The sequence below is a fragment of the Vanellus vanellus genome, assembly GCF_965231255.1.
Source record: "Vanellus vanellus genome assembly, contig: HAP1_SCAFFOLD_185, whole genome shotgun sequence".
Classification (NCBI taxonomy): Eukaryota; Metazoa; Chordata; class Aves; order Charadriiformes; family Charadriidae; genus Vanellus; species Vanellus vanellus.
The window spans coordinates 258623-272604 of record NW_028126895.1 but is presented as its reverse complement, the minus strand read 5'-3'; the positions used below and the strand labels follow the sequence as shown (position 1 = coordinate 272604).

Here is a 13982-nt window from a genome sequence, read left to right as displayed (position 1 = left end):
ATTTCAACCACCACGCCTGCTTCCCCACCTCACTCCCACCCTGTGCTGGCCCAAGCTTTACTCATGACTCTCTGTCTTCACTAATTCTTCAAACACAAAGCCATGTTTTTCTGAGCTTTTGCCAATGAGTTCCCCATAACCTGTGCAGCTTCTTCCAAAGCCCTCCTAATGCTCATCTCTCTCCAGAGATGCAGCCACAAGAGGGAACCCCACCCCTGAGCCTTCCAGCCTGTCTGTTCTGAGAACTATGTGCCCATCCATTGCAGCACCACAAACTGTTTGATTTCTTCTATTGCACCTTCACAGTGACTCCATCGCTGTCAATGGCAGAGGGCAGGGGTTGTGTGGCTGGGTAGCAGCTCCACAGAAAAGGCTCTGGTGGTCTTTGGGTTTCATTTGGTACAACAGGAGCCATCAGTAAAGACAGCCAACAGCATCCTTTGCTTCTCTTGTCATTCCCTGAAATCATGAGTGCTTCTCTTCTCTTCTCCTTATACCCTCCCAAAAGAACAGCCCACCTGTGCTGGTTTGAGGTGAAACAGAACCCCTCTTCTGTTCAGCAACTTTACTTTGCAGCTGAGCCTCTTCAAACTAACTGAACTCTCTGAAATTAACAGCATATTGTGGTGACACTGTTCAGAGTGATAAAACCTGATTAGTTGTAATGTATGCCGAGGAATGGTCTGCAGAATTCTCTTTCTCATACTTATTGGTATAACCCCCAAGGCCAGCTGACTTGGTTCTTTGCCCCATTGGAGGGTCAGAAGCAGAAGAGCATAGAGGAGTCGCATCTGTCGGGAGAAGAGGCCAGGACAGGTGACCCCAAACTGACCATCAGGGTAATCCATCCCATCTGCCTCATGCTCAGTATAAAAGCTGAGGGATCAAAGGGTCAGCTCTTTTCCTTCAGTGGCTGGTGTCCCAGGAGGACTCTGGCTGTTTGTTTGCCTTTGATGCCTATCTGTGCATTCCTGAATGCAGTTCCTATCCGTCCCAGAGTTGAGCCTGGGACTTTCCCCATGCCTGCTGTTGACGTGATTATCATCCTGGGAGCTTGATCCAGTTTAGTATGTATGTCATTATTTCTTTTTCATTTTATTATTAATATTGCATTAAAGTAGTTGACTTCCTGTTAAGTTCACAAGTCTCTTGCTCTCTCTTCTTCCTCTCCCTAGAGAGAGAGGTAGGGGATAGCATGTGTTGTTTGTTGCAGTGGCCAGTGTGGCCCAAACCAAGGTAAGAATAAGGAAGCTGTACTGTTAGACTGAAGGCAGTCCTTGCTCCTGCACATGGAATTCCATCCACAAATAACTTGTGTTCATTTAATATTTGGTTGGCTGCCTCAAGGAATTGTCCCTGACACACCCTTGGCTCAACTCAAGCAGCATTTTGTCTGGGAAGCTGTCTGAAGGAACAGCCTCATCCCAACTTTGTTCTGTGGTCTGTAAACTGAGGGACACTCTCTGCAGTCAAAGTGGAAGGTTTGTGGGTGATGGTGGTGACCATAATGACCCACCATGCAGCTTTTGGTCTGGCTCTCTGGATGCTCCGAACCAACAGAACTCTGAAAGGCAGTAAATCTGGAATTGGAGCTTACAGACAACACGATGAAAATGCTTTATCTGGTTGGAGCAGGAAAATTTCTGTGAGTGTTTGCCCCTGTAGAGGCAGTATGGGAAGTGCACAGCATCAAATAGACGGTGCAGCTTGAGTGGTGTGAGTAGAATGGTAGAATCTAAGACTTATAGGATAGTTTAGATTGGAAAGGAAATTAAAGATCACCAAGTCCCACCCCCACTGCCCTGGGCAAGGACATGTCCCACTAGATCAGATTGCTCCAAGCCCCATGCAACCTGGCCTTGAACACCTCCAGGGATGGGGCAGCCACAGCTTCTCTGGGCAACCCAGGCCAGGGGCTCACCACCCTCATGCAAATATTTTTTTTTACCAAATATCTATTCTAAATCTCCCCTCTTCCAGTTTGAAAACATCCCCCCTCGTCCTACCCCTACATTTTTTTAACGTACTCTTTACCCTTGTGAAAAGTCCCTCCCCAGCTTTCCTGTAGCCCCCCTTCAGATACTGGAAGGCCGCTATATATGACTGACATAAAAACCCCAGCAGCTGTTATTCAAGAACACACCTACTCTGTCCTGTACTTCTAAAAGGTGCTCTAGAGCTAAGACATTCTATATTACCATTTTTTGATAATAATTTGATTTCTTCCTCTAAGGCTGTCATACTGTCTGCCTCTTCATTAACGGCTTTTTCTAATTCTCTTGGCACATTTGCAGTATCCCTTTCTAGTTTTGCAGTCCCTCACTGTGGGATAAAATCTGTTACAGACAGGTGGAACTCAGTGCCACATTATCAAAGGCATTTGTGAAAGGCAGGTCCTGCTTGACTAACCTGATCTCCTTCTACAACGTGGTCATGCGCTCAGTGGATGAGGGAAAAGCTGCGGATGTTGTCTATCTGGACTTTAGTAAAGCCTTTGACACTGTTTCCCACAGCATTCTCCTGGAGAAACTGACTGCTCATGGCTCTGATGGGCACACGCTTTGCTGGGTAAAAAGCTGTCTGGAAGGCCGTGCCCAGAGAGTGGTGGTGAACGGAGTTAATTACAGTTGGTGGGCGGTCAGGAGTGGTGTCCCCCAGGGCTCAGTGCTGGGGCCAGTCCTGTTTAACATCTTTATCAATGATCGGGATGAGGGTATGGAGTGCTCCCTCAGTCAGTTTGCGGATGACACTAAGCTGGGTGGGAATGTTGATCTGCCTGAGGGTAGGGAGGCTCTGCAGAGGGATTCGGACAGAATGGACCCATGGGCCAAGGCAGACTGTAGGAGTTTCAATGAGGCCAAATGCCACCTCTCACACTTTGGCCACAACAACCCCCGCCAACGATACAGGCTTGGGGAGGAGTGGCTGGAAAGCTGCTCAGCAGAGAGGGACCTCTGTTGTTGGTTGATAGCAGCTGAACATGAGCCAGCAGTGTGCCCAGGTGGCCAGGAAGCCCAATGGCATCCTGGAGTGTATCAGGACTAGTGTAGCCAGTAGGACCAGGGAGGTGATTTTCCCCCTGTACTGGGCACTGGGGAGGCCACATCTTGAGTACTGTGTTCACTTTCGGCCCCCTCACCACAAAAAGGACATTGAGGCGCTGGAGCGTGTCCAGAGAAGGGCAACAAAACGGGTGAGTGGTCAGGAGCACATGTCTTATGAGGAGCAGCTGAGGGAACTGGGGTTGTTTACCCTGGAGAAAAGGAGGCAGAGGGGAGACCTTATTGTTCTCTAAAACGATCTGAAAGGAGGTGGCAGAGAGGTGGGGGTCCACCTGTTCTGTCAGGTAACAGGTGTTAGAACAAGAGGAAAAGGTTCAATTTGCACCAAGGGAAGTTTCAACTGGATATTAGGAATAATTTCTTTATTGAAAGGGTCATCAGGCATTGGAATGCATTACCCAGGGCGGTGGTGGAGCCCTCATAACTGGAGGTGTTTAAGGGTTGTGTAGATATAGTGCTGAGGGATATGGTTTAGTGGTGGGCTTGTCTGTGTTAGGGTAATGATTGGACTATGTGATCTTACAGGTCTTCTCCAATCTAGGAGTTTCTGTGATACTGTGATTCTGTGATGATGGCGCTGGGGCAACCTCGCCGGGGTGTCCAGTGGGCACAGGCACAGCCCAGACCCTGCTCTGCTGGTCCATCATGTCTCTCGCAGGAGCCCGGCTGTGCCAGGACACTGCTGTGTGTCCCCACCCTGCACACTCCCACACTTCAGCTCTTCCCTGAGGTATTCCTCTCTGGGGCACTTGCCAGCCCTGCCAGCCCACACCCTCCCTGAATCTGGACACCTCCTGCTCTCTCCCAGCACAGACCAGCAGAGCAGCCCCATTGAGACTGGTCCAGCCAGCCTTCATGCTGAGGAGATACCCACCCCTTGCAGCCCACCCCTGCCAAACGTCCTTCCCAGGATGGCATGAGAGAATTGGCCCAGGGCACCCTCAGGAAGGCCCTTTGGCCCCACGGACAGGGTAGCCTGCCTCGAGCTGCCCCACCGCAGCAAAGGGTTCCTCTTGCCATGGCTGCCCTGCACACACACAGTGCCCTGCACTTCTCCCGCCACAGCCCATCTCCCCTCAGAGCCTCTTCCCGAGAGAGCTCATCCGTGCTGGCCTGGCCAGCCGTTCCTGCACCCCCTCCCCAGGTGTCCCACAGCCCCCGAGCTGGTGGTGCAGCTCTGCAGAGCCGGGGGCTGTGGTGCCCAGGGCCATGCTGGTCAGGCTGGGAGGCAGACCCAGCTCGGGTGGCTCCTGCCCCCTCCACCTCAGCACACAGACAAGGCCCCTGCATCTATAGAGAAGTTCTCGGAGAAAGGATCTCAGACAAACAAGTCAGTGCAGGGTCCTTTATTTTGTTTAAACACACAGAGAGAGAGCAGCTCTATATTTACTGAAGGTCTCTGGCTCACAGAAGACAGGCAGATGCTGGCATAGAAATAGGATGAAGGATGGCTCTGTTCTTTTGTTGACAGCATTCATACAACCATGAAAAGCTAAAACCCAAAGAAACGAAAGGTTAAAACCTAGCCAAGAAAGTCTGGGCCTGTAATGAGTTACATTACGAGTGATATGTAGAAGGAAATGGGCAGTTCATTGCTGCTTCTGAGAAGAAACCAGTGATCCATTTCCTTAGGGCATCCTTGAGCTCCTGGTTCCTCATGCTGTAGATGAGGGGGTTCACTGCTGGAGGTATCACTGAGTACAGAAAGGACACCAACAGGTTCAGGGAAGGGGAGGAGATGGAGAGGGGCTTCAGGTGGGAAAAAATGGCAGTGCTGACAAACAGGGAGACCACAGCCAGGTGAGGGAGGCACGTGGAAAAGGCTTTGTGCCGTCCCTGCTCAGAGGGCATCGTCAGCACAGTCCGCAAGATTTTCACGTACGAAAAAAGAATGAAAGCAAAACAAATGAATCCTAGTAAGATGCTAACTACCAGAAGCCCAGCTTCCCTGAGGTAGTCTGAATGAGAGCAGGAGAGCTTGAGGATGTGGGGGATTTCACAGAAGAACTGTGCCAGGGCATTGCCCTGGCAGAGGGGCAGTGAAAATGTATTGGCCGTGTGCAGGAGAGAATAGAGAAACCCACTGCCCCAGGCAGCTGCTGCCATGCGGACACAAGCTCTGCTGCCCAGGAGGGTCCCGTAGTGCAGGGGTTGGCAGATGGCAATGTAGCGGTCATAGGCCATGACGGTGAGAAGATAAAACTCTGCTGAAATGAAAAAGACAAAGAAAAAGAGCTGGACAGCACATCCTGCATAGGAGATGGCCCTGGTGTTCCAGAGGGAATTGGCCATGGCTTTGGGAACAGTGGTAGAGATGGAGCCCAGGTCCAGAACAGAGAGGTTGAGGAGGAAGAAGTACATGGGGGTGTGGAGGCGGTGGTCGCAGGTGATGGCGGTGATGATGAGGCCATTTCCCAGGAGGGCAGCCAGGTAGATGCCCAGGAAGAGCCCGAAGGTCAAGAGCTGCAGCTCCCGTGTTTCTGCAAATGCCAGGAGGAGGAAGTGGGTGATGGAGCTGCTGTTGGATATTTTCTGTGTCTGGGCAGGGGGACCTGTCCAAGGAGGAAAAGGCAGTGACAAACTGGGAGAGACCTCTCTGAGGAAATCCCAATGCCATTCCTCACAGAAATCCCCCTCCCACAGCTGAATGAGGAATGACCCAGCTCATTCCCAACCCCACAAACTCAAAGACACCCTCCCTTATCAGGCAAAATACTGCTTTGACACCTACTTTCCATGAGGGCACGTCTGGGGCAGGACTCCCAGAGTCAGAGGCAGAAGAGAAGCTGACCCGCACCCCCTCCCCAACTCCTTAGATGCAGAGTTCAATAGAGGGGTGGGGAAACGAGGAGAAATGCGCCTGTGCTCTGAAAAAAGGAAGCGAGGAGAGGGAGTCAGACAGGCGTGCAGTGAAGCCTTCTCCTCAGTGACAGTGTCTCCAGAGACACTGAAGGACACTTGCTTTTATGTTGTGCATCACTTATAGGACACACTCACTTCTCCTGGACTGGAGGTGCAGCTGCTGAGAAGGCATCTCGGGCTCTGGACCCTGTGGCTGTGGGGTGGGCGGGAGAGGAGAGCAGAGGCTTGCTGCGGAGAAGTTGTCTGAAGGTCAGGGGATGGCAGGAGGTGCCGGGATCCCCCCTGCCTGGCCATGTCTGGCAGGAGCTCCCTCTGTCCCTGCCTGTGTCTGGGCTGCCAGGAACTGCCCCTGCCTGGAGCTGCTTCTCTGCCCCCTGGGTCTCCTCCCTGCCAGTGCCCCAGAGCCCATCCCACCCGCTGTGTGCTCAGCTCTGCCCTGCAGACCCCTCCTGGCAGCACAGCGCTGCCCGGGGGCATCTCTGGGTGTGCTGGGGCTCAGGAGGGGTTCAGGGAAGTGCTATTGAGAATGAGGGTCTCTATGCCTTCTCCATAAAGGAGAAATCCTTTCCCACCTCCCACTGCCCACCCAGCACCCGAGAGGAGAAATCCCACAGCACAGACTTGTTCTCTTTCAGGGGAAAAGTCCTCGATGTCCTTCTTCAAAAGGACTCTGTGCAAATGTCCTGGGGGTGATGGGGATCCGGGAGCAGCCCTGACCCACACAGGTCCATCTCAGCAACAGAAGGCATCTGCCTTGCTGGCAGTCACTCCTTCCACCCACTGCTTCTCCCCACAGAAGCTCCGTGGGAGCTCCCCGGGCAGGCGCAGAGCTGACCCTGGCAGAGTCCCTGCCCCGGCACACAGCCCCGGGGTGCAGGGACCCTGCTGGCAAGGACAGCCCTTTGCCACCCTTGCCTGCACACCCCTACGCACACCTCCACCACCATCCCCAGCAGAAGGCAGCCCTCGGGCCCTGTCCCTCTCACCGGGCAGCAGGGAAGCTCTGCTCTGGAGCACATCCTCCTCCTCTACAGCACAGAAACTGAGAGTGTCCTCCTGACAGAGCCCAGCAGCTCTCAGATGGACCAGCTTGAGGAGATCCCTCCAGGAACTGGAGCTGCATTGCCCGGCACCCTGAGACTTACCACACAGAGGCTGGTGAAGATTTCTGCCCCATTGAGCTCTCAGCACCCCCCACTCCCAACTGCCTTTAAGCTCACTCTGCCTCGCAGGTCTCCCCTCTCTCCCTGCAGGCAGTGCCCCCAGCCCTGCTCCTGGGCAGAGCTGTCTCTCTGCAGCGCTGCCCGCTTGCCAGGAGCTCCCTCCATCCCAGCACCCCGGCCCAGCTCAGCAGCAGAGGACCAGCCCACGCTGGCACTGCCTCTGTCCCCTCTGGGCTCCTTGGAGGTGTCCCTGGGGCTCCAGGGGAACCGCCTGTGAAAAAGGCTGATGCAATCTCTCATGTTCCCTCCCTCATCTGCGCAGAGACACTTACTTCCAGCAGTGTTATTTCTCTCAGCAGAAGAGCTGGCCATGAGTACCCCCTCTTCTTGTCCCATCAGTAGCACACACGGGTTCTTGGACTCTTGGTACCAGGATTCCTTATGGCAAGTCACCGCTTGCCTGGTGCCACAGCTGGGGGGCTTCAGCCCAAACGTGCAGCAATGATCTCAGCCAGGGGCACAGACAGGAGGAGCTGGAGCCGTTCCTGTGGCAGACAGATCTGTGACATGGTGGCAGAGCTCAGTCCAGCTGGTCTTCAAGGACAGCCTCCTCCAAGCTCTGCTATAGTCCAGATCGCAATTCAATCTAAGCCTGAAAGGCAATTCAAGGGCACCAGAATGAGTGTTTACTCCTTCAGGAAGAGTTCAAGGAGAAACAAAGCCACTGTGTGGCCACTGCTGAGTTTAAGAGAGCGGGTGGAGCTATATCTGAGATTCTCTACATCCTCTTTGCCTCAGTCTGCCCCAGCAAGGTCTCCCAGGGCTCTGTGTCTCGGGGCAGGAATCTGGAGGAACACCACCAGCAGTGGATTGTTCCCAAGTCACCTTAACTAAGACAATCCTTACCAGTCTATGGGACAGGAAGGGTGGCAGCTGAGGGAGATGACAGGGTAAGCCAATGTCCCAACGTGTCCAATAATACTCCGTAATCATTGAAAGGCCATGGAGGTTGAGGGAGGGAACATAGAGGTACATAGACAGGCCAGAGGGATGGGCCAAAAGGAATATCATGATGTCCGATAAAGAGAACTCTGAAGTCCTGCCCTTGAGGTGCACTAACCCCGTGCAATGACAGAGGGCAGGGGCAGTGTGGCTGGGTGGCAGCTTTGCGGGAAAGGCTCTGCTGGTCCTTCAGTTTCATTAGGCAAAACAGGAGCCAGGGGCAAAGAAGGCCAACAGCATCCTTTGCTTCTCTTTCCATTCCCTGAAATCTCAAGTGCTTCTCTTTTATTCTCCTAATACCCTCCCAAAAGAACAGCCCACCTGTGCTGGTTTGAGGTCAAACAGAACCCATTTTCTGTTCAGTAATTTGACTTTGCAGCCAAGCCTCCTCGAACTAACTGAACTCTCTGAAATTTAATGCATATTGTGCATAAGTTGTTGGCTCTCAGAGTGACAAAACCTGATTGTATATAATTTATGCCAAGGCATGGTATGCAGAGAGGCTCTTGCTTAGACTTTTTGCTATAACAACCAAGGGCAGCTCACTTTGTTATATGCCCCGTTGGAGGGTCGGAAGCAGTAAATTGTAGAGGGGTCACACCTTTGGATAGGAGCGGAGATGAGAAGTGACCCCAAACTGACTAACTTATCTAAACTGACAAGTCCTTTCTCTCTCTCCCTCCTCTCCTTGGAAAGAGAGGTGAGGGAGAGCATCTGTCGTTTGTCGCAGTGGCCAGGCCGGCCCAAACCGCAAGAAGGGTGAAGGAACTGCACTGTTGGACTGAAGGCAGTCCTTGCTCCTGCACATAGAATTCCAGCCATAAATAACTTCATGTTCATTTAAGATTTGGTTCGCTGTCTCGAGGAATTGTCCCTGACACACCCTTGGCTGGGCTGAAGTAGCATCTTGTCTGGGAAGCTCTCCTAACGAACAGCCTCATCCCAACTTCATTGCGTGGTCTGTAAACGGAGAGGCAAGCCCTGCAGTCAAAGTGGAAGGTTTGTGGGTGATGGTGGTGACTGAAATGACCCACAACGCATCTTTGGTGTGGCTTTCTGGATGCTCAGAACCAATGGACCTCTGAAGGAAAGTCAATCTGGAATTGGAGCTTACGGAAAACACATTTAAAACTCTTTTCTACTGAGTCGCTTGGAGCAGCAAAATTCCTGTTAGTGTTTGCCTGTGTAAAGGCTGTATGGGAAGTGCACAGCATAAAACAGACCATGCAGCTTGAGCTAAAATATACGTTAAGGAGGAAAAGGATGTTACAAACTCAATAAGCAGGTGATTGAACCAGGGCAATGCCCTAGGAGATCCCACTGTCTTAAAGTAGCAGATCCCACTTCTCCAGCCTGTGAAGTTTACGTTAGTCATTGCAAAGTGAAAAAGGAAGCCGGTGCCATTGGAACCCTGTGGTGTGCCATGTATGATTCACAGGATCTCCTGAGAGAAATGGATGACGAGGTAAAGAATGTGCAAAAAAAGCCATCTGTAAATTGAAGGAGGAGGAATTTCCCAAAATAAAGACAATCATCTTAATCAAAATTTGAGAGGAAGATCTCATGGTAAACAGACATAGACCCTGGTTACAAATCAAACAGCTGGACTTAGAAGTTGGACAAGCACAAGATTTAGAAACAGAACTAAAGGTTTTAGAAAATGAGCTACAGAAAGCTGGAACAGCAGCTCAGCTTCCAGCAGAGTAACATATCATCACGAACAGAAGTCACAACCAATCTAGACCCAAGGTGGGAAAATGTCAGCTTCCAACCAAGGCAATGAAAAGGATTAATGTGAAAAGACCCATCAGGTCAGCCTGCATAGTAAAGGGAAAGCAATATTTATTACGCTGTAGATGCAGAAGGCAATAAGCATTAGATTTTGCCTCAGAATATTCAAGGAGAGTTTATCGAAGTTCATGCGTGAGCTCAGACAAACACTCTGAGCAGCGGGTGGGGGCCTAACTTGAAGAAGGATGTATATCTCTGGTGTAGGAACTGCCTTTCTTGTGCCATGACCCATGCAGACAACCCTGGATAAAAAGCCCAACTCCAGCACTAACATATTGGAAGCCCACGGGCAAAACTGCAGATCAGTTTTGTGGGACCTCTGTAAGTGACAGCTTGAAACACCAAACACATCTTGGTAGTAGGAGATCCTTTTAGTATATAGACAGAAGCCCCCCCTTGCAAAACCAACATGATGGCCATCGCTGTCAATCTGCTCTTTTAACTGCTCCACACCATAGAGTCTGATCTCAGCACTCACTTTATCACAAGAATTATGCATGAGCACTGCAAAGCTTAAACGTAAGGTGTGCCACCCTGTCTCTGGCAACCCGTGGGGCAGAGGAGAGGGAAAAGCCAGTAATGGGGTTTGGATGTTGAAGGTGGGGTCCAGCAGAGATGAGGAGTCAAGGGAGTGGATGGGGAGAGATAGGCAAAGGTGAGACAAGTTCTGATTTGATTGTGAGGCCACTACTGTTGTAGGAGCATGACTGTGCAGCAGCTGGCCCCAGCAGTTTGGGGACAAGAGGTTTATCACAAAACCGCTCTTCCCAGCAGAACCAAGATAGGGGCAGAGGGAAAGGGGAGTGGCAGGCCAAGGGGAGATGGCTGGCATGGTGATGATTCTGAGGGCACTTCCACAGCAGCAGCCTGGTTGGCCCTCAGGAGACATGCTGGCCAGCAGGCATGCTGAGGTCATCCAGCACATCAGAGACCCCACCCAAGAGGAATTCCGTCCTTTGGGAGGGGAGGGGGTGAGGCAGGTGGAAGAGGCCCACCTGGGTTCTGATCCTGGGCGCACCTCTGTTACAGCAACCTGACCAACCATGGCAGACAGAAGGGCAGATGGGGCTCATGGCCACCCGGCTCAGGACAAGCCCTGACACTGGCGGAAAATCTTCTCCTTATCTCCAGGTTGAACATCCCCTCTTTCACCCAACACTAGTCTTTCATCCTCCTAATATGCACCGTGGTGGAGAGCCTATCTCCGCATTTTTATGACCTCCTCCTAGGTTCTGACAGGCTGCAAGGAGGTCCCCCTAAGCCTTCTTTCTGCTCTTGACCTTCCTTGCAACCACTGGCTCAAGGGGATCTTTGCCTTCCTAAAGACAATGACGTCAAAAGAGATAAGTTTCTTCCTTGTCATGTCCTTGCTGTCACCTCTGGGCAGCTGCTTCATGGCCCCTGTCAGAGCCAGCCTCGTCCCTCTACTCACCCAGCCTCCCTGCCCCCCCCCCCCCAAATGCATCCTCATCATGGGAAGACCCGTGGTGCACAAAGAGGTTTCTAGGGCAATCAAAACCACGCTCAGTGGAGAGAGGGAAACAGGGTGGGCTCTTTGTGTGCTGTATTATGTTAGTGTAAGATATCTACCCATATAGACACACAGCAAAAACGGATCCTTCCAAGAGCTGGTCTGACACCTTCCATCTATCCAGAACCTGGCCCCGGGATCCCCTCGTCCCCCTGCTCCCCCCAGGCACAGACAAGCACACGCTCACGCAAATGGCTCTCTCCAGCACAGAGTCAAAGAATCATTGAGGCCAGAAGCCAGTCAGCGTCCACCTTCTCTGGGCTGCCCCTTCATGCTTCATTTTAGTCAGGACCTCCTTTCTCACCCTTGCCAGGCTCCTGCCAGCTTTGACAGACTTCCTGTATGATGGGGTGGACTGTTCTGGAGCTGCAAGAGTCCATCCTTGACTAGCAAAGAGCTCTCTGCTCCCCTCTTCTCCGCAGGGCCGTATCCCATGGGATTCTTCTGATCAGGTCCCTCAGAAGGCCAAAGATTGCTCTCCTGAACTCCTGCTCTTGGCCTTGTTCCCTTCTTTCAGGAGCCTCAATTCTACCTTCTCACCCCTGACTGTGACATCCCTGACAGTGGGACATGTGAAATTTTTTTCTCCACTCTGGAGCAGGCACGGAGACCCCAGTTCTCGTTAGCGTTTGTCTGAGCCTCTTCTTATCCTCTTGGCATGCAGAGATGTCCCTGGGCAGTGCCCTGCTGCCAGGAGGGATCTGCAGGGCAGAGCTGAGCACACAGCGGGAGGGATGGGGTCAGTGAGCACTGGCAGGGAGGAGATGTTGGGACAGAGAAACAGCTCCCGGCAGGGACAGCTCCAGGCAGCCCAGACGTGGGCAGGGAGTCGGAGGGACCTGCTCCCACAAACACCTTGGGAGAGGGGACTTGGGCACCCTCCCTGCCATCCCCTGCAGTGCAGACACCCACTCTGAAGGAACGCCCTGGTCTCCTCTTCCACCCAGCAGAGCCCAACCCTCTGTCCCTCTCTTTCCTCCTCACAGCAACACTCATGGCATTTCTCCACATTTCCCCTTCTGCCTCTGCTCCCCTTGTTGGTATCACCGGAGTTTCTGTGGTGGGTTTGCGTTCAGCCATGAACAATACCTGTGGTTACTGCCATGCAGATGTTTCCATGGGAGTAAAATGTCCAAGCGCCCCCCTAATCTGCAGGGTCAGGGTGATACAAATGAGCTAATTTGCCCTTCAGGACATCCCATATTTAGGACATTCCACTCTTTCCCAGTGAGATCCTACTGGGCTGAAGCCAGCTGGGCTCCAGAAGGGCACAGCTCACCCATGGCATCTCTGTGATATCCAGCAGCCCCATGACAAAGGGAATAGAGAGAAATGAGAAGTCTGTCCAAATGTATTGATGCGTTTTCCTCTATGAAGAGCCCTCCATGTCCTGATGGACCAAAGTGCAATGGAAATTCCATGACAGATTCCATCTTCTTGACATTCCTGAACACACAGAAACTGCAGCTCTTGACCTTTGGGCTCTTCCTGAGCATCTACCTGGCTGCCCTCCTGGGTAACGGCCTCATCATCACCATCATTGACTGTGACCACCGCCTCCACACCCCGATGTACTCCTTGCTCCTCAACCTCTCTGTTCTGGACCTGGGATCCATCTCCACCACTCTCCCCAAAGCCATGGCCAATTCCCTCTGGGACACCAGGGACATATCCTACACAGGATATTCTAGTCAAATCTTTCTTTTCAGTTTCTTCATTTCAGCAAAGTTTTTTTTTTTCTCACAGTCATGGCATATGACCGCTATGTTGCCATCTGCCAACCCCTGCACTATGGGACCCTCCTGGGCAGCAGAGCTTGTGTCCGCATGGCAGCAGCTGTCTGGGGCAGTGTTTTTCCCTATGCTGTGCTGCACATGGCCAATACATTTTCACTGCCCCTCTGCCAGGGCAATGCCCTGCACCAGTTCATCTGTGAAATCCCCCACATCTTCAAGGTCTCCTGCTCACGTTCCTACCTCAGGGAAGTTGGGCTTATTCCTTTTAGTGCCTTTCTATTTTTGGTGGCATTTTTTTTTCCCCTCATGCTTTCTTATGTGCAGATCTTGAAGGTGGTGCTGAGGATGCCCTCTGAGCAAGTGCGACACAAAGCCTTCTCCACATGCCTCCCTCACCTGGCTGTTTGTCTGTCACTACTGTCATGTTTGCCTGAAGTCCCCCTCCATCTCCTCCCCAGCCCTGCATCTGGTGATGGCTGGTTGTCATTTGGTGGTACCTCCAACACTGAAGCCCCTCATCAACAGTGTGAGGAACCAGGAGCTCAAGGATGACCTTAGGAAACTGATTGGAAATTTTTCGGTAACCATAGAGTACTTACGTGCTTCTGCAAAGGAGTCCCACTGTATGTCATGACCAAACAATACTGTTTATATTGTTTTTCCACTTGTGATGATTTTGTCTTCAAAGAAATGTCATTATTCATCTCTTCCTACTTAAGTATCCACACATCTTGTTTGACCCAGAGACTTCTGTAAATGGGGATCCAGTGTCTCAATGCATTTAATAAAAAAAAAAAAAAAAATCTTGCATCAACTTCTTTGCCTATGTTGGACA

The 13982-nt window shown here is 51.8% G+C and overlaps 1 protein-coding gene across 1 annotated transcript; it reads right to left on the bottom strand.

The window, feature by feature from the left end:
• Positions 1 to 4619: 4619 nt before the first annotated feature.
• LOC309685675 (olfactory receptor 14C36-like) lies at positions 4620 to 13571 on the bottom strand (the record flags this gene model as incomplete). The annotated part of the gene is made up of 2 exons (XM_082501404.1): positions 4620 to 5614; positions 13544 to 13571. 2 exons carry the CDS (start codon positions 13569 to 13571, stop codon positions 4620 to 4622), a joined length of 1023 nt encoding a protein of 340 aa, XP_082357530.1.
• Between the last annotated feature and the right edge of the window lie 411 nt (positions 13572 to 13982).